This window comes from Homalodisca vitripennis, chromosome 1 (assembly GCF_021130785.1).
Source record: "Homalodisca vitripennis isolate AUS2020 chromosome 1, UT_GWSS_2.1, whole genome shotgun sequence".
In the NCBI taxonomy this organism is placed as follows: Eukaryota; Metazoa; Arthropoda; class Insecta; order Hemiptera; family Cicadellidae; genus Homalodisca; species Homalodisca vitripennis.
In genome coordinates, this window is record NC_060207.1 from 116,357,017 (window position 1) to 116,378,892 (window position 21,876).

At 30.8% G+C, this 21,876-nt stretch overlaps 2 protein-coding genes across 4 annotated transcripts in view; one reads left to right on the top strand and one right to left on the bottom strand.

Annotated features, from left to right (window-relative positions):
• Nucleotides 1-1,108, bottom strand: part of LOC124369837 (DENN domain-containing protein 1A-like) — a 65,960-nt gene extending 64,852 nt beyond the window's left edge. For both annotated transcript variants that reach the window (XM_046827976.1, XM_046827968.1), the window contains exon 1: nucleotides 967-1,108. In XM_046827976.1, the coding sequence (XP_046683932.1) occupies nucleotides 967-983 (17 nt within the window). In that variant the 5' untranslated portion in view covers nucleotides 984-1,108. The remainder of the gene's footprint in view (nucleotides 1-966) is intronic.
• Nucleotides 1,109-9,763: 8,655 nt separating this feature from the next.
• The window catches only part of LOC124369876 (5'-nucleotidase), a 56,621-nt gene continuing 44,508 nt past the window's right edge, over nucleotides 9,764-21,876 (top strand). Inside the window, exons 1-2 of one of the 2 annotated variants that reach the window (XM_046828015.1) lie at nucleotides 9,764-9,941; nucleotides 10,090-10,298. In XM_046828015.1, coding sequence (XP_046683971.1) covers nucleotides 10,173-10,298 — 126 coding nt within the window. In that variant the 5' untranslated portion in view covers nucleotides 9,764-9,941; nucleotides 10,090-10,172. The remainder of the gene's footprint in view (nucleotides 9,942-10,089; nucleotides 10,299-21,876) is intronic. The other variant, XM_046828032.1, reaches the window with a different exon arrangement.

Here is a 21,876-nt window from a genome sequence, read left to right on the forward strand (position 1 = left end):
CTAAAAGTAACCTGTTCAATTAATCAATGTTGGTTGATTATAATAATGGGTGTAATTACATAATATTGCTTATTAATACCAATGAAAAGAAATGGGTCCACGTTCGCTTATCATACTTTATCCTTTATTGTTTTCAACATTCATTTTCAATAGATTCACTCAACTTAAAAAAAAGGACCTACAATACTTAAATTGTCTGTTGATTTGGCCTATAACTAAAATTTAAAGTTACAGTATGTTGATATACAGTATGACTAAAAGTATGTTATACTGTTTACGTCTCGATGGTAGATATAAAAAGTTTATTTCAATTTAATATTCTGTTAAATATTTTTGTGGCCTGGTATGGTACCTGCTGTAGCATTTTTTTCTTTTTGGCCTTTGTATACTTTTTTCTGTTATTGCCATATGAATGTTCTAAGCAATCTCCATTTGAAAATCAGAAAATAACATTAAATATTTTCTTTCTTCTCTAGCCTACAACAATTTATGACAAGAATCTATGAATTGCATATTTATATATTTAGGTAAAGATTCTAGTTAAACATTCAAATGTTTTGTTCAATTCAAACAATACCCCAGGGTCTAAAATTTAAAACTAAAATAAAAGTATGGTTAAATTGTTATTGTGTTATGTTTCAATTAATTAATTAATGCAATACATACAATCTAGATATCAGTAGACATATAAATGCATACATAAAAAACAAGTATGCAGAAAAAAATAAGCCTGGAATATTATTCTATATTGATAGCTTTCAAAACAAGGTTATTATAAAAAACATATCCTTTTGTGTATACAATGAGTAAATTCTCAGTGGGAGATGCTCTAAATAGAGAACTAGGAATGAAGACAATAGTACAATATTATGTTCTATCTTGCTTAAATCGTCTTCGAGGTCATGGTATGAAAGAAAACAATTCATAAAACACTATTAACAGTAATTAATTTTTTACAAATCCTACCTGATTCTAGAACCCATCGCAGCACGAAACAGATAAAAATAAATCTTCTAACACTACGACATCCTCAACTTCAACGTCACTCTCTCAACGATTCTCAGAAACACCCACACTACAACAGATAGGTAGTGAATGACTGACAGACGACATTGTAAAGTTCTTCTCTCTCTATCAACGGCATAGAGGAAAAGTCAACAAACACAATTCAAAGACGTTTAATTTTTATTTCCTTGAAACGTAAAATAAAAAGACATGAAAGAACCGAGTTTTGTTAACTTTGGCGCCTTTCTGAAGTGTACATAGGTTGGGAGTCTGATTGTTCTCTGGAAGAATTATAGGACCCCTCTTCCTCGTCTGCTATTCTAGTAGTGTTTGTAGACCTGTTACAGTGTCTGTCCGGTCTCTTGGGTCACTTGGCCCGTATGGCTGTATAACAGCTGGTACAAATATAGCTACATATATGAATATACATAGTTTTTATTACCTCCTTCTATTCACCTATATCTTATTCAGTTCTGTTCATGTTGGATATAAAGTTAAACAATGATATAATTAAACGTTGGATGATCATTTTGTAGTGCTAGGAGGGTTGTGATTATATGGTAAGTTTTTCTAAGTGCCAAACGTGCCCCAATGTAAAATTAATGTTCAGGAACTTTGTACTCTTGAAAACTCATAAGCCTGGTATTTTTATCTCAGAACGTTTTGTGACTAAAACAATATGGACAATTAATTTAATTGTTTTAAATTAGCTATCAAGACCGAAAGCTTACGACTTTGCATACCAGAATAATCTTGGATAGAGTTCTTACAATGAGAGATGGTATATCAGTGATTTGAATGGACCGATTATATAAGTTAAATGCCAGTCTGACCTTACAAGTTGTTATTATTCGTGTATGTGAGTACTCAAATGTTCTGGATTAGTATTATAGTTATTTATAAATTTATTGGTATTGAATCATAAATTAATTTGCTCTATATACTAGTTTATATATTTAATTTAAATAAAAACAATTAGTAACAGGAATTTTTATATTATACACCAGAACATTAGAGTATAAGAACGAATTTTGATTCATTATTGATGAGTTGGCTACGGAAGATTAACTGACTAAAGTAGTCCTGACTGAGATATGGATTAAAAGTTCTGAATATCATATGTATTTAATTCATAATTACACGCTGTATTTAAAAACAAATGAAAATTATATTTCCGGCGTGGCTGTATACGTGCATAACAATGTCAATGCAGTAACATCAACACCCGTTGTTACAGCTGATGTGTTGCAGGTTTCCTGTAATGTTTTAGGGATCCATTATCATATCTTCGACGTTTATATTATACAACAATATTCAATTGACGCATTTAATAGAGAGTTGAAGTAGTTTTTTCTAAAAACAGTGTTGTATTAAAAATTGCTTTTTTAACGGTAATGTGTATATTAATTTATTAGAAGACAGTTACGTGGTTAACGAATACAAATTATTTTAGCAACTAGTGGATTTAAATCTTTGGAAAATGAGGGTTACTGAAAGATCGAAGACATGTATAGATCATGTGTATTTTAGAGTAGCGAGCAAAAACAGGTTAGAACGGTACGTGTGATGGGGGAGACTGTGTGTCGGTCGCCAACAAATTAGAGCTGGCCCCCTGTCTCTGCCGCAGCTCGTCCTACCTACTGAGTAGACTATGATCGTTTAGGCAGCCTTCTCGAAACTGTGGACTTGGCTGGTGTCTATGGTCAACGGTATGCCCCATGCGCCTTCATTAAGTTTTTTTTTTAATTTTACAATTGAACATTGTGTAAAGGAGAGATAAACCAGAAATGTAAATAATTTAAACAATTAAAACCATGGATAAGTGACTGTATTTTCAAACGTATTCGCTCTAAACATTTACTGTATAGTAAAACAAAACCAAATCGTAATAAAGAAAATTTTAGAAATAAATTACATGCAGACATAAGAGAACTTAAACATAATTACTACAAAAATCTTTTTGAAATTAATAAGAAAAACTAAGAAGAAACTTGGAAAATACTAAATGAAGTAACTGGCCGGAAGGGAAAACAACATACTAATATAGTACTAGAAGTAGAAAATATTTTTTAGGGAGATTCTTGAAAAATTCCCAATATATTTGAGTAACCCATATGCAAAACACGTTATTTCCATTTTTCGAAATTGAGATATTGGTATCCCTGAATTCTGTTCATCAAGACCTGTCAGAATATGGTGTTTTCAAGTGTCAAAACCCGCCATTACCGTCCTAAAAACGATATAGAAAACTGGTCAAATTTCCAAAACACGTTATTTCCACTGCATAACAAAAATACGCTAGTTCCAAAATGCGTCAATTCCATCTACCATTGTTTTGATTTGCAAAGTGCGTTAAAAACTATCAGAGTACAGATCCAAAACCTGTTATTTCCAATTTGGTGTAATTTGTAAAAAATACTCTAACATTAACTTTTTATAATAAAATTATAGATTATTGTGTGTGTATTTAGATTTTTACTCAATTTTTCAACTCAATTTCCTTTGTTTTCATTTCATTACCCAATAAATAACAGGTTTTGCAACTGTAATAAGTACAAAAATGGCTGACCACACAGTTCCAAAACCTGTTAATAACACTTTACAGATTCAAAACCAGTTATTTCCAAACTTTATTGTTAAATATCTTATTAACTAATAATGTGACATTATATAATTTTCCATCAATAACAAATCTAATTTTTCTTAATTTTTTGGTAAAAACTTCAAGTGGTTACCATAGAAACAAACTCTTTCAGAAGTATTTTGTGATTTCCCGAAATTAAAAAAAACTGGAAATGACGTGTTTTGCATATGGGCTACTCATTTAATCAATAGTTTTTAACTATTGTCGATAAATTGAGTGTGAATAATATAAAACCAGATATTATTGATTCACTTGAAACAAAGAATATATTTTTAAAATTCCCTTCAAGACATTTAAAGCTTTTAGGTCCAGTTTTAGATAGTAAATTAGAAACAGCAATCCAATCATTAGGGAATGGAATATCTCCTAGATCGGATGGTGTAAGTTCAATGACAATAAAAAAAGTAAAATCACAAATATTTCCAGTATGAATACACAAGTTAGTTGGAGTTTTGACATTTGTCTTTCCAGGAAGTGTGAAGTCAGTAGTTATTCCTATCTATAAGAAAGGTTTGCGTAAAACTTTGCAGTAATTACAATCGGAAATACTTGTTATCATCGTTCTCCAAAATTATTGAAAAGTAATGAAGAATAAATTAAACTGTTACCTTGATTCAATAGGGGGTTTCAGTAAAAATCTATAAGGTTTTCGACAGAGATAAAATAAGAAACTGGCTCTAGAAAATTTTATGTACAACGATTCTGAAGGGAAGGGGAAAAGCGTTAGTGGTTTATTTTTTAGATATTACTAAAGCTTTTGATACTGCCAATCACAAAACCCTACTGAATAAATTGCATGATTTTGGGGTAAGTGGAACTGTGCTTTAAATTGTTACAAAGTTACCTAACGGGAAGAAAACAGTGTGTAAGAATTAATGGTGTCCTTAATGGATTTGGAACAGTTAAATATGGTGTACCTGAATACCTCAAGGTATAATGCTATGAATAAGGATTTAGAAGCTCTGAAAGGGTGGTTTACCGAAAATAATAAGGCCCTGCGTCCTGGTAAAACAAGTTATATGCTTTTTTGTTTACAAGGTTATCCAGCTTTTGAAAATAAAATATTATACAAATGTCTAAAATGTCAATGTGATAACACAACATGCAATTTAGACTGCTGTGAAGTATTACAGCAAGCGCAGAATATCTAGGAATAACACTCGACATAGAACTGACATGGGAAAACATATACAATATTTAAACTTTAAATTGGCCAATGCAATAATATTTTTCTTTTTCTAAGAAAAATGTGTAATAATAATGAGTTATTTAAAAGTCTACACTTTTCACTTGTAAGTAATAAGTTGCAGTATGGTATTGTTTGTTCGGGGGTTACTTATGTGTTAAGTTTAAAACTTTTAATTACGAATAAAAAACACTTTATAAAAACTATATCGAAACGTTATATCACGTCCTTTATTTAATCCATTACAAATACTGCCATTGAGATATTTATATGTGTACAAAGTGATAGAAGTGGGAATTTTGAGTGAGGTAGGGAATATAGATTAACATTGACAAATGCTGATAATGTCTTTGTTCCAAAACCTGAAAATAACTTATTTTACCAAATATTATATTCATTTTTGGCACATAGACTATTTATCTACGTGCCTTATGCTATAAGAAACTCGAGTAAAAAAAGAGAATTTCATTTTTAATTGAGAGTTAAACTTTTTAGCTTAGATAATATAGAAATTTACTTGTAAGTATTACATAAATTATTATTATTTTATTTTTTCGCATAGGTACTTTCTTACTTAATTTTTATGATCTTAATTTATGTTATTTGATTAGATATTTATTTGCGATATAATACATGCATTTATTAATATTCATTTTTGTTCTGGAAATGTACAGTGCTCTTAAGTATACAATTGCAGATTTATGTATACGTGTTGTCTGAGATTAAATATGCGAGTATGTATGTATGTATATATGTATGTTTGTAGTCTATGCATTTTTCTTTTCCTTTATTACTGTATTCCTTTATTTAATCAATTACAAATACAGTAGAGTCCCGTTAATCCGACCTAATTGGGACCGAGCCCTATTCGGATTATGTGATTGTTCGGATTAGCCAGAATTTCAGAAAAATACGGTTTTAAACTTGAGAATGGGTCTATTTTGTTATAGAATTATCAACATTGTTTATTAAAACATGTTTTCTGACTGTTGCATTGTATTTCTTGACAAATAAACGTATTTGCGAATACTAAGCACATTTACCGTATTTAGTGTGAGAGTTCTATTGTTAAGCAATGTGAGCGTACTGGATATTGTACGGGTCCACGCGTTCAATAGTTGTACGAAACTACGCGTCATCCAATAAACTCTCTTTAATGTGACAGAAGACAATAACTGAATTTATGTCTTTTAACAATTAATATTGTACTCAATAATAATATCAGTACTGTACGTCCAATTTTTGTTTGATTTCACTTCTTAATACAGTAATTTAACTCATACTTAACCTATAAGTTTCAATTTGGTACTGTATTTAACTTCATTATTTATGTACTGTACCGTACACAATTTGTCTTAATAAAATACTGTATGTCTATTTAATTAAAGTTTTCTTTGTTTATGTACGAAATGATGCACCCATTTTCATTTTTTATGTAATTAGTTCCTATAACTGTTCATTATCGTTATAAATAATTCCTCCTGGACCTGTTCGGATTAACCGACGTTCGGATTACACGTGTTCGGATTAGCGGGACTCCACTGTACTTCCATTGAGATATTTATATGTGTACAAAGTGCTTTGACCAGTACCTTGGACCATTATAGTTTGTTTTTTTTGTAATGTTTATATGAATAGTTCTATTTAGAATTTAAGAATAGGGAGTCCATCAAGAAAGTACAATAAGAAACCCGATTTAAAATATTCATTTTAAATTAAAGGATGGGACCTCATTACAAGCTTTGCTTTGGAGGCTCTGTATTTTTCTTAAAGAAAGTTAAAGTGTGTTATTGGTATAAATGTTATTATGTTTATATTTTGTTGCAATATGATATGTTATATTTGAAATATTATCATGTGTGTGTCGTCTTAAGGTCAGGCAATAGCACGCACGAGAAAGGCTTTACTATACTCTTTTTTGTTTTCAACATCTTTGTTTTTGTACTTTGTTCAAACTTGAAAAGAATATTTTCAAGGGGATTATTTTTTGGTTTGACTGTCAAACAATGAGAAATATCAAGTGTATTACTTTCTTAAAGAAATAAATTTATTTCTTTCCTTCTTCTTTCTTTCCGAAACTCGTAATATAATCGGGTTATACTAAACTTATCTAGATAAACTGTGAACAGACATAAAATATCCCCGTTTTCTATACTTTTATTTCATATTTTTGTTTTTATATTTATTACTAGTTTAACTGAGCAAAATCATCCCTCACATTTTATAAGCTAACATTCAATACACGTCAAGATTACTCAGTTTGAGCGCGTGTTACAACACGCACTGCATCATGGTCTTATTCTTACTTGACTTTAACCTCTCATTGCTGGGATAGTCGACTCTACGTCTTTTTCTTAATTGCTTATAAGTGACATAATATATCTAAATATTGAAGTCAAAATATTTTATACTTTAAAGTTACGAGAAAAATATACTAACATTTACACAAAGTTACGTTTCATCAACATAAATAATCATTAATAAAACTTTGATTTTTAAAACGTAAATACAATAACCTGCCATCCTGTCATTGTTACGCCCCCTTACACACACACACACACACACACACACACACACACACACACACACACACACACACACACACACACACACACACACACACACACACACACACACACACACACACACACACACAAATGTGGAAGTGACCACGGAGATAAATACTTTTTTTTAAATTAGATCCTCTAATAAATCTTCCATACCTTTCATGTAATTTTATTTTTAATTTTGTTACGTCTATGCTAATGCTATTTGTTCTGGTTACTAAAGAATTTGAATATCTTACTATTTGATTTTCATTTCTTATTAGACCTGCACCAAGCTTTAATGTATTTACTAAACGATTTTAAATTAAAATTTTAACCTCTTAAACTTTAATTATAGACAAAATTTAATTCGAAGAAACACTTTTTTTTTATCTAAATGCCTTACGGCTGACTTGGAATTACACCATGAAGTCAATTTTAACTTAAAATAATGTTTTACACTGGTTTCATCTGCGATTGCCTTCGATCATTATTTCACTATTATGCTATATGTTTCTTTTTATGTTTGTCAGAAATCGATTTATTTCCCTATATAATCTTGCATCAAAACTAGATACAATTTTTTTTGAGTTTTTCTGAGGTATCGTCATTAGGTATTCTTCTAATTTGTTGGAAACATGAGTTCCTTGCATAGTCAAATTGTGGACATTTCATTAGTAGATGATCCGCAGTCTCATTCACTCCTGCAGTGCAATTTAAGCACAGAGGAGTGAAATAAAGTTTCATTAGATGATGAGTTTTGTTAACTGTGACATGTTCTAATCTTAGTCCGATTATATTTACTATTTCCCTTCTGCTAAGTCTCATATCTTGGTACCATGGTAGTAAAGGACTGATAGGTTGTACACTTTTATACCACCTGGCCTTTGTTGTATATAGCAACAAGTTGTTTTTTTCTTCAAGTATCTTCCTCTTTTGGAACGATTTGATGTCAGTTAATGGAAGGGCGATGTCTTGAACAGATATTCCATTCACCACTGCCTCTTTTGCGAGCTTGTCAACCATTTCATTATCTTTCAAATCCACTTGGCTAGGGGATACCACGGAAAGGTTATTCTATTCTTGGAGTCTACACAGTTTTTTTTATTATTTCAAGAGACATGTTATCTTCTATTTGCCACCACATATAATTTGTAGTGATTTGATGGCAGAAAGAGAATCAGTGCAGATTAATATGTCACAGTTTGGAAGGTTCTTCATAAGCTGAGAACACATGTATTAAGCAAAAAGCTCAGCTGTATAAATCGATGCATTTGGTGAAAGTTTATATTTCTTTTCCACATTCATTTGTGGTATCAACATTGTTGCTCCTGTACCTTCGCCTGTTTTAGAACCGTCTGTAAATATTTTGATCCTGTCTCTATAGGTTAAGTTGATCATTTGGTTAACTATCTGTTGGAAAACTTCCGGAGCATATTATATTTCTTAGTTAAAATTTTATCATCTATTGCATCATTAATCTGTATAGAAATGTTTGCTAGCTGAGGGGAAATTTCCCGATCGGTATATCTGAATTTTTTCTTATTCATTTAAGGAAAGTCTGGGATGAAGTTAACCATGGAATCTGTGGCCTCAATATAGAGTAGAGTCTTTTTACATTTCCAGTAAGGGTTGATGTTGGTCAGTAGTTGTAGGTATAGGCATCTGTATCGATTTTGAAAAAAAAATATTAATTTCAGGCTCATGAAGTTTTGCATAAAAATAACGTCCAGAAACTAATCATACATGTATTCTTGATCTGGCCATATTAGATTGAAGTTTGAGAAGTAATTTCTAATAAAAATAATATTTCGGTGTGTAATTGAAATTATAGTGGTAGCTCAGAACATTTTAGGTTCTTTTGCAGAATGTCCACGCGCCAATATTCACTAACACCGGATTCAGATCACTTCTTGAATTTTTTCGAATGAGTAGTTCAGAATCTTGAATTTTGATATTTTACTGATAGGTACTATTTTGAGGGCTGTTTTTCGACTATTGCCTTCATGTCGGATGAATTACTGTCATCACGTTCAATGAGAAAGTACTTGACAATAAAGATTAAGATAGCGATTCTACTTCATTTTGAATCGTTATAATATAAAAGATTAATCTAAATGGGTCACTCATGGGCGACAAAATTTGTATTTGTCTTATGTACAGGTATGTAGAAAGTGAGTATGTATAAAATAGTTAGGAAAACGCAGAGGTATAATTTATGACCCATTAGTGTTATTATTTGAAACTTTAATGTTGCACTTTATATTGACAATTAATATTAACAATTTTTATATACTATGCCTTGTTTATTTGATTTTGAAAAACATAGAGATTGCTTCTGACACCTGTTTTTGACGTTATCCCCACTTAATCGCAGCAGACAGCCTTTAACATTTTCAATTTTCATTGTATTTCAAACAAATTTGTGTTGTCTGTCTTCCTATCGCAGAAAATTATAATATTGATTTGGATGATAACAGTTAGGATTTTTTTAAAAATAATCTATATTTATGTACAATAATTGTTTATGTAGAATGTTTTTAATTTTCAATTAATCAAGGTAAGTTAGAAAATGTTATTTTTAATATGTCCTTAAAGACGAATCCATTTTTAGGTTATCAAGGACAAATTCAACTTGTAAGTAGGTTAACAGGTAAATTTGAGAACTTTACTTATAATGAAACTGACCTAATATTTTTGTTTAACAGGTTACTAACACACTAACACCATTAGGACTTCCAAGGTGGTCTCTTTTCGACTACCAGTTTCTTGGTGATATAACTTCCTAAAAATGGCTAGCTTTGCTGCACAGGCTGCAATAAGATCAAAATGGACAGATTTAGTAGAGTCTTCATCTTTTGAAGTTCCAGGGGAAGTTTCTTCTGGCGTGAGATCAGTTGTTGGATGGCTAAAACAGGTTAGGTTTATGCCATTACAAACAATGTTTTATTACTTAAAAACATTGAATTGATGCCAACCCAAAATGTAGTTTAAGTAAGCATTTTGTGGAAAGAATTTAGACCCCTATGAATTACATTTCCACATATACTAAATATATATCATTACCTAATTAGTTTAAATGAGGTCAGCGTAGCTAGGTATAGACTAAGTGCGTGCATGAATTTTCTCTGTATGATCTGCATGATTTCATGTTGTTTTCTGTTTGGATACATTTTAGATATGGATTTTAGTTACTTGGTTGACACACATATTGTCTCAGAGAAATCAAGTACAGGTGGTTTAAAGTAGGTATTGTTACGGTACAAATATCGTCAAAGAATTGTAAATCTAATTTGCCATTATTCTCTTTGATTAACAACATCTTAGGAGGTTCCAGCATTGAGGGATGTCTTTCGTGACCAAGAGAACGTTCCACAGATACATGGACACATATCCCACATAGTATATTCATTTTAATATCTTTTCTCTTTGTTATCAGATATATATATATATATATAGACCAAATACCTGTCAAACGACTTTTATTTACATTCATTAAATTTGTATAAATGGCAATAGCCGAATTTAATTACAATAAACTTTGAATCACAAAAAGGATATATATGAATAATAATGTGTAATATAGTAATAGTGTATTATTATGTGTGTGTGTGTGTGTGTGTGTGTGTGTGTGTGTGTGTGTGTGTGTGTGTGTGTGTGTGTATATATATATATATATATATATATACATTAAACTGTATAAATGGCAATAGCCTTATTTTTATTTAAATATGCATTGAATCACAAAAAGTACTTGCTCCCCCGGGAGTCGAACCCGGATCTCTCACTTGCCCGGGTGAATGTGCTACCATTACACCACAGAGCGCTTACTTTTTCCGATTCAATTATTTTGTATTTGGCCGTATCTGTCACATATGCGTTTAAATAAGCAAACTAACATATGATCGGAAGACCAAATACCTGTCAAACGACTTTTATTTACATTAAACTGTATAAATGGCAATAGCCTTATTTTAATTTAAATAAACATTGAATCACAAAAAGTACTTGCTCTGCCGAGGGTCGAACCCGGATCTCTCACTTGCCGGGTGAATGTGCTACCAATGTTTCAATGTTTGTGATTCAATGTTTATATATATATATATGTGTATATATATATGTGTGTATATATATATATATATATATATATATACACACACACACACACACACACACACACACACACACACATACATACATGGTGTCACAAACTTCTGTGGCTAATAGTACTCATCATTGTAAACAAAAGAATGTCATATAAACATAGGCCGAGAAATGTCGTATTTAGCCTCTATCCACCATTTTGTATTTTGTATTAAAAAAATATTGCCTCTAAAACTAGTTAGCTAAAGAAACCAAATTTGGCACACAAGTTTATATAAATAATAGGAAAATGTACAAAAATAATTGTGTAATTTTTTTCTTTAATATTAACAAAATGGTGTCTGTTGAAAAGTTTTAAAGTCAAATAACAAAAAAAACCAATATAGTTCTAAAAAATTTACTTGACACCAACTATTTCATTACAATTCCACGGTACTTGTTTCAACAAAATCCGTTGATAAATTGGGTGAGAGGGAGTATATGTATATTTCTTGTGTCGATATATATACATATATTTCTTGTGCCCTCTGTCTCTGATTCAAGGATTTTTGGATGATTGTAGTTACTAACAGTTAATTTGATCAATAATGTATATCATTCGGATATAATATTACACAAGCATATATTACTTGGAAATAAACTGTAGAGAAAAGTTTCAGAACTGGACACAATAATGGTATGTGTTATTTTAGGTTAAAATTATTTTATTTTGTGGGATATCTCTCTGGTAATGTTGACCCAGATAATATGATATCTCATAAATGTTGTAATTAGTTTAAGGACTGAGAACATAAATATGTTAGTTACAAACTTAAAAACCATGCACTAAAACTGTTTCGCTGCCATGAGTTTGCAATTTATGTCATGTCTATGATATTTATTTTGCATAGTGTGTATATTTGAACAAAATTGAAGGTAATATAATAACTGCTCAAATTTATTGACATTAATAAACAAAAATATACATCAGAAGTGAGAAATAGGTTTTTCAAATTATTTCTTTTATTAAAAATGTAAGTTATTATTAAAACAAAATTATTGATAAGTGTAAAGGTATATTTACATATCAATGCTATTTATATGTAACATAACTGTACATGTTAGTTTCAACTCCTTCACGTGTACATTGTTTATGTACATTCAACTAAATACAGAATGATCATTAAGTCATGCACATAATTGAGTAGTAAAAAGAAATCAAGTGAACTAAAATATATTTTATGAACTTTAATTATTTACATACACAATTTACTTACATATATCATCGCAATACTTGTAAACAACATATGCATATGATCGGCTTGATAAATACTGTTGAACAATAAAATCTCACTGCTCTTGAGAAAACATTATGTTTAGAAAGCAGTAAACTCAACAATAGTATGGACTTAATGTTGCTAGTAGCGAGTATCCATTTAAATGGTGACTATATTTTTTTTTAGTTCATTTGATGCTATCTTGCAGGATTCAATAAAAGTAATTTGTTAAAACTACTATTTACATAAACGTTTCTTTTAATGAGCATGACTTTAATGATCACTCTGCAATATTGGCATTCTAGAAAGTCATTTTGTAATACACTTAAAAATACTGATTAATATTTCTATAAAGAAGGGTTTTTTAGTTTATCTGTAGTGTAATTAATCTATGATGTTTTTAGAACATTATTAACAGAACTGTATGCTTTTGAGTTTAAAAGAAATTAGGACAGATCAGTACAGTAGCATGGAATGTAATGGAGATGTTTGTGCTTGTGCTAGCATTGTACTATGGCGAAGGGAGCAGTAGCCAGCTATTCTTAACATATTAAGACTATGCACAGTGTCCAATTTAAAATCAGTGGTCTATTTTAATGATCAATAACCGTGGAGTCTTTTTGCTGTGTAAACCATTGGGAATAGAAACAGTGAATTTTCCATCTTCAACCGATTGCGTTCATTTTTTTTTAGAATTTTGTGTAATTTCCATGTTAACAATAGTAATTTTAAAAATTTTATTGTATGTTTAACATGAAGTTAAAGTACAGTTAATTGTATCTAATTAATACTAAATTGCCTAATAAATTTCTTTTCCAACACTGAAATATCTTAGTAGATTCAATGTGTCATCAATTTGAGATTCAGATTATGTTTCTAAAAATAAATGAAACTCCCATTTAAAGTGAATCAGATTGCCAAATATGTGTGGCGTTTTTCCAGCCACGAAGAATTCCAAATAAAAATTGCGACTTGTAATGATTCAATTTATTTCATCATTGAAGAAGCTTAACGTCTAAGTATTATTATTGAATTACTCATTTCATAAAAACCATAATAAACAGAATTTTAACTTTCATTTGAACAATGATAAACAGATGAACAGTTATAGTAACATACTGTAGACGTATACTGTACAGAACATAAAGAGAAAACAAAGCACATTAAAATAATTTAGTGTTAGGAAAGAGTATGTTTCAATCGATGAAACATTTTTCAAATTAAGAGTTGTTAAACGACCTGTCTAATATACTGATTTAACTATATCACCATTTGAATCACAAAAATTATCTACTTTACACCAAAGTTTATATGAAAGGATATAAGAAAAAGAAAGAGAATAAGACCGGATACTTCCTATGAAACAATGTGTTCCTGAGTATTATTCTACCTGTACATATATGCCTAACACTACACATTTGTCTATTTCTCGCCAATACCCTAGGATTGAGCATCATCAGTTCTTAACTCGTCTTTCTTGTTCATCATACTCTTCCATTTTGAAAATCAGGATTTGAATCTAGCTTTGGTTACTTAACAGTTTTGTAGAATAGACATTCATTTTTCTTTGCTGTAATGAAGAAATAGTTGTTCACTAAGTGGTATGGTGTAGATAATGCCATAAATAGATTTAAATTGAAAACACCACACAAGCAAAATTAAAAAAATTCAGATATTTTCCACTTTGGTTTGAAGAATATATCTCAAGCTTCCATTTTCCATAAAAAGTAGCTGCAGTGCCTCAAAACAAATGATCATTATTAAGGTGATATTTTGAAAAGAAAAAATTAATAATATTACAATCAAATGTCACTTGACGAAGGATTGAATATTTTCTAAACACTCCTCTTAGATTCTTATATCAATTTCAGGATAAAATATCATTTGGTTCAATAGTTGTTGAGGTTTTCATTTTAAACATGAACAATGTATATGGAATCGTTAAGAACATACAATTTTTCTAAATGTTATAATTTTATAACTCAAATAGTATTGACTTTAGAATAAAATGTCATTGGATTGGTTTATGGTATGGTTGCATAAGAATAATTCAATCTGAAATGGTGGGTGACAAATCTCACTTTTATTGGTTGATTTGGCATGGTGGTGACTGTGCATGGATAAAGACTGAGTCACTGGAAAAAGCGCATTTCATCACTAGCTTTAGACTTGTAGATTACAAGTAACACTGTTATTGTCATTGACAAATCTTCAGGACTTCAGCATGTTATCACTTTCTTACCAGGTTGGAAGTAGTTGAAAAAAATAGCAGTTATCAATTGCTTGTATATAAGCGTGCAGCTAATTGTGAGTTCCAAAGATTAATTATCTAGAGATTTTTATTGATATAATTTGTTTTTATAATTTAATTAGGCTACTATAAAACTTTGAGATTGATGATATATGTAGTACAAGAATTTACTTGAGTTAAAAAGTAATTAGAGCAACAATTTGGCAACCCTTTATACTAAAGACTGTATTTTGCCATGTACTTACCACTACCATAAAGTTGTGGAAAGTGTGAATTGAATCATTTTTATAGGTCACAATCATTTGTTTCAATTGTACTTACTTACTCTTACTCCTGTGGCCACTCGAAACCCAGATGGTTTTTGACCTCGCCAACAATGTCTCTCCAACTTCCTCTATCTTGAGCCACTTCCAGTGTAGCGCCAATCGTTCTTAAATCCTTCTCCACCTGATCTCTCCATCACATCCTGGGTCTTCCCAATGGCCTCACTCCCTCTGGTTCCCCTCGCCACACCTTCTTTATCATTTTATCTTCTCCCCTACGGGCAATATGGCCCATCCATCTCATTCTTTTACTCCTGATCAGTGCAATCACATCGGGATCTTGGTATATTTCTCTTAGTTCTCTGTTCTTCCTGATCCGCCATATGTCTCCTTCTTGAACTGGTCCAAAAATTCTTCTTAGTATTTTGTTTTCAAAGGTTATTAACTTTTTTTGGGATTTCTTTGTGAGTGCCCATACTTCTGACCCGTACATCAAAACTGGTAAGATCATGGTTTTGTAAATTCTTAATTTAACTTTCCTCATTAATAGTTTGCTTCTGATAAGTTTTGCAAGGCTCCAGTATGTTCTATCTGCTGCTGCTAATCTACATTGGACTTCAACTTCTTCTCTATTGTCATGTGTTATCGTCACTCCTAAATACTTAAATTCCTTTGTGGCCTTGAAATCATGGTTGAGTACTTCTAGCTTTTCTCCTTCCTGTTCCATTCTTCTGCTTATTTTCATGTAGTGCGTCTTGTCTTCGTTTACTTGTAATCCTACTTTTGCAGCCTCAACTAAAAAGGCTTCTACTAATCTGTTTAAGTCCTTCTTTCTCTCAGCTAGAATGGCTACATCATCTGCAAATGCCAGCATATTGAACTTATCTCCTAATTTTACTCCTTCAGGCATCCCCTTTATCTTTTTTAGTGCTTCTTCCAGAGCAAAGTTGAATAGAATTGGTGATATTCCATCACCTTGCCTCACTCCTGTATTTATATTAAACAAGTTTGTGTACTCCTTTCCCACCTGTACTTTTCCTTTGGAGCTGCTTACACAGAGTCTTGCTAGACTTATCAGTTTATTTGGGATATTAAACCTTTTCAAAATGTTCCATAGACTACTTCTAGAGATACTGTCGTATGCTTTTTTAAAGTCTATAAGTATTATATACAGATCCTTATTGTATTCATAGTATTTAGAAGCTAGCTCTTTCATTATAAATATCTGGTCTATTGTAGATCTTTCTTTCATGAAGCCTGCTTGATGATCTTCAATGTTTCTATCCGCATACTCTTTGAGTCTATTCAATATTAGCTTGGATAATATTTTGTAGGTTGTGTTGAGTAGAGATATACCTCTATAGTTTTTACAATCCAGTTTGTCGCCTTTTTTGTGAATAGGTACAATAACTGCCTCTTTCCATTCTTTCGGGGTTAATTCCGTTCTCCATATTTTTATTATCATTTTGTGGAGGTATTCTAAAAGTGAGTCACTTCCATGTCTTATTAACTCTATTGGTATTGCATCATCTCCTGGTGCTTTTCCCTGTTTTAAGCTTTTTAGCACATCCTTTACTTCTTCTAATGTAGGTTCTGATATCTGTTTGTCATAACCTGGTGGTCTTTCTTGTTGTTCTTCTGTTTCCGCTTTCTCTTGCTCTTCTTCTGTTTCTGACATTGCTTGTTCTTCCGAATTTAAAAGATCTTTGAAATAGTTTTCCCAGTCCTTGAGTACTTCTCTAGGTTCATGTATTATTCTTCCTTTTTCATCTTTAACACCCTGGGGTTTTGGTTTAAAACCTTTTTGGAAGAATCTTATTCTTCTATAGAAATCTTTTGTATTGTTGTTAGTGAGGTCTTCTTCCGCTTTCTGGAGGGTGTTATTTATATATTTTCTTTTCTCTGTTCTTAATGTACGGTTAACACATCTGTTGATCTCCTGATACTCCTCTTTGTTTTCGATTGTTGGATTTGTCAGCATCTTCTTTATGTTCCTTCTTTCTTCCACTAACAATCTGCATTCTTCTTTAAACCATGGTTTCTTTGGATTTTTCTTCTGAGTAAAGATTTACTTTGCTGCTTCTTTTATAGCCGTTTTGAAATTTGACCAAACTTCTTCTACTTGTCCTTCCCAGTCATTGTATTCACGTTCTACTTCTTTTGTTTGTAGTGCAGCAAACCTATTACTCACCTCTATTTGGTACTCTACCACTTTGTGTCTCTCAAAGATTATCTTTCCTTCCACTTTATTTTTTTCCCTCTTTTCTATCTTTATTCTTTGTCTAATATTGGTTTTGACTAGATAGTGATCTGATTCTAGTTCTGCTCCTCTCAGGCTTCTGACTTGTGTAACAGCTCTAGCGTGCCTTGCATCCACCAAGAGATGGTCAATCTGATTTTTTGTCAGTCCATCTGGTGAGGTCCAAGTTTGCTTATGTATGTTTTTATGGGGAAGTCGTGTGCTATTTCAATTGTACAAAAAATCTTAATGCAGTATTTTTTTTAAAGAATATGTTAACGCAGATTTGTTTTACCCAAATTATAACCATTTTATGTAAATTTGTATTTTCAAGTTCAAAATAATGATTTGTTTTGAAAACTTCCAAACGTTGTTAATCTGAGTAAAAATCTTATATACGAAATATTTAGACCTCGCTATGGAAAGCTATTTTCAGTCAACAGATGTTCACTGAAACTTCCAACAAAAACTTCCAATAATATATCCGGTTATATGTATAATTTACCAATTATTCCCATGCGTGTCACATGTAAAAAAAAAAAAAAAAAAAAACACTGAAAACGTTTTAAAAGTTTCAGTTCTTAATTTATTTATTAAGCCTACTCTATTATGAGTGTATACAGTCCCAATAAATGATTAATTGATGAATTAATTACTTGGCCTATGAATACTATATTGGTTTCATTTAAGCTATAAATAAGATTTCTTGGAGTGAAATAGAACTTCCTTTTGGATATTATTACCACTCTTGTACCACACTGGTGTAAAATGTTGATAGTGGTTGTGGTCAAGTAATGTTATCTTAAGCTTTCAATGGTCTAGCTACGGGCTTGATATTCAACTGAGGCATGGCTGACATGAAATATAAATGCAAACTAAAAAGTTTAACAATAGTCATAATTTTTAGGGAATGTATATATGTATAATAAAACCATTCCTAGTAATAAAAATCTCATGTTAATAAAAAAACAACATAATTTTTAGTGATAGAATCAAGAGTCTATTCAAAATGTTATACATCTAGATTCTAGAATGTTGCATGAACATGACATATAACAGCATAAATTGATATAAAAAAGTAAATGCATGCAGTCTTACTTCTAGCACGATTTACAAAATAAAATACATTATTCAATATGTTGACATGTAACATCTTAGGGAGAGTAAAGATTATAGATGCATACATGTAAGGTTGATGATTACTGGAAATGTCATATAGGATACCAGTTATACTCCATGACCCATACAAGACCCTCAAATTGTACTGTGTTCAGAGTGTGAACTATAGTGATTTTAATGCAGTAAACTATTATAAATATTAGATAACAGTATATACGAAGTAAGATAAAATATAGGTTAATAACCTAGCTGTTATAAATATACAGAGTGTCCATTTTATCTCTGCCACTATTTGTATTTCATAAACAACCAAATTTACAAAAATGTTAAAATAGGGGAACTTGATTTATTTTCATTAACATGATTTAGGAATTTTAAAATTTAACCACAATTTTCAAAGTGGCGACCCAATTTTAAAACTTCTTATAGAACACTATACTTTCTTTTGATTTTGGATATAAATCAACATTAAAAAATGTTTTTACCCTTAGTAATTTTAACTTTAACTTACTCATTTAGCAGCTACAGCCTATTAAATCTTTTGAAAATGACATATTTTGACATGTTTAAGAATCATTGTGTGAGTAATTTCAAACAAAATAAAAATTGAGCTACTTTGTTGTTAAGTGAACTGTTAATTGAGTACGTTCAGTAATAAAACTGTAGTGTAATTAATAATTGCCAACATAAATATAAAAATTAATACTATGAAGATCAACCATATCCAACTACCCTCAGGTTTTATGGCAACGACTTAATAGTTTTTGAACCATTGCTGTTAAAACATTAAAACTTTACACATCAATGCTATACATGTGTATCTGCTATATTACACAAATATCACTTTCATCATATCAGGGGACAGCCCTTAAGGAGTCAGAATCTAAGTCTTTAAAGAGAGCATAGTTTGATGATATCAAATTAAAGGTCTCTACTAGGAAAACACAGTGCAAAAATCAAATAGTTCAACCTCTACAAAATGGTAGCAATTTAAATTTACAAATGTGGGCTTATTGAAAATAGCTCTTTTTATTTACTTAGTTGCAATAGTGAAACCCTGCAAACAAAACTGGATGTAAGGAACAATATGCACCTCCATTAGGTAATGGTGGCCAAATTTCGACATCTAAAATTACATTTTTCATTGGTATTGAAAAGTAGCTTAAGTCTCCTATTTAAACTTTCTTGTAAATTTATTTGTTTTTGAAATACCAATAGTGGCACAGATTAAATGGTCACTCTGTATATAATAGCTTATTCTAGAATACATGTAATTACATGAAAAAATCCAAAACACAAAAAAATCAGTTAAAACACTATGTGCTTTGCGTATAGCCTATTCCAAGACTGTCACACCTCTCACCAGAGGTATGTCTCAAAACTGCCAGCCCAGTTTTAGACATTTTGCTCTGTTTTACATAGTTTTTAATAATGATCATGTCAAGCTAGAGTTTGCTTTGTTGTTTTTCTAAAAAACATTAGTGTTTGAAACAAAATTAAAATATTCTACACTATCAAATAACAAAATAAAGATTTAACATTTTTGTTTGAAGTTTTCCAAATTTTTTGAGTTTGACTTTGAATTGAATATTAAAGAACCAACTCAATGTTTATTCAATTGTCATTAATTTGATTCATAACATAGGCCTATTTATGAAACTATAAACATAAATTAATAGAAATAACTGTTATAAATAACATTTTTGTGGACCTTTTTTTGAAGTATTAAAAATTGAGAATGTAGAAATTACGGTTTATTTAAAAATGTTAAACTATTTAGCTAGTTAAGCATTTTCAGTTAATAAATACAAATACAGAACTCACATAAATTAAACAAATAATTGTTTAAAGATAATTCAGTTTGGGGCATTTATAAACTAAACAGGCATTATTTATTTTAATTAATTATTAAAATGCTTTAATAATTAATTAAAACACACTAATTATTTTACGCACACACATATGTACATATCCACGCGCGCGCGCGCGCGCACACACACACACACACACACACACACACACACACACACACACACTAAACACTTGGTATGACCAGAAACAATGTGGGGTGTCTTGATGTGTTTAATGGGACAGAGATTAAATTTGGTATTGGAACACGGATTTCAGTAATTTACCAGTACAGCCATTGTTTGGACTCCCTTTGTTACCATTGATCCATCTATTTGATTATTAAAGTTGATGTCACTTGCTCAGAAACAAGAGACCTCAGTAGCAAGGGGCTACATCTTGCTCACACATTATGTTAACAAAACTATTCCTGCACTCAAATTTTGCTGTTTACTTGTGTAATGTCCCAAGCTAATATTTGATAGTAACTACTCCATAGACTCATTTCAATGGTTCAAAGTATTCTCCTTTTAAATCACTTTTAGTGCCAGAAAAGGAAAAGGAAATTTGATATAAGTACTACTATTAATATTACTGAATTGAGTTATTTGATTCCAACTCAATGTTATGTATCAGTACCACATACCAATCCTATGTTAACAGACTATCTAGCTATGTATAGATAGATTAGATAAGTAATCTATATTGTACTATCTGTGTTTGTGAGAGGAACTATTTGTGTTTATTTTTGCACAGTTTCTTCTATGATCCAAAGATTTAGAAACATTGTAGAGAATATTAATCACTTAAATATGATGTTTATAATAACAAAAATAATTATGGACTTGTTTGGAAAAATGTCCACTGTAATGTGTTGTACAAAGAAGGTCAGTGTTACTGATTTACTTTTTCCTGCTGTTTAAAACTATGGTAATACTAGTTTTATTTTATTTCAAAATGCTTTATTGCTACTATACAATAAGGTACATCTTGTTATTATATGACTATTTTTGTCTTTTTTTTGTAATGTAGGCTCAATGTTATTTAATGCTACTGTAGTAGCCTATTATTTATTTCCAGAGTTCAGGTAGTGTTAAAGGAAAATTAAATCTGTTGGATAGTTAAACAATTTTAGTTGTCAGGCAATGTGTTTTACAGAATGCTGTCAAACATATTGGGATAATATCACTATTAAGAGTGTGAAATTTCCAAAGTGTTCCATTTGAATGCAAAAGTGCCAAGTGTTCTTTTTTGACCAAATTTGTTTCCATATTATGGCTTATTTTTAAAAATTCTGTCATGAAAATAATTGTATTAGCTGTCCTGAACAAGTAAAGTAGGCTGCTACTCTACAGAATGCATACTTAGATTAGTGCTTAGAGATGTCATGCTTATGATAGTATATGATCCACTGT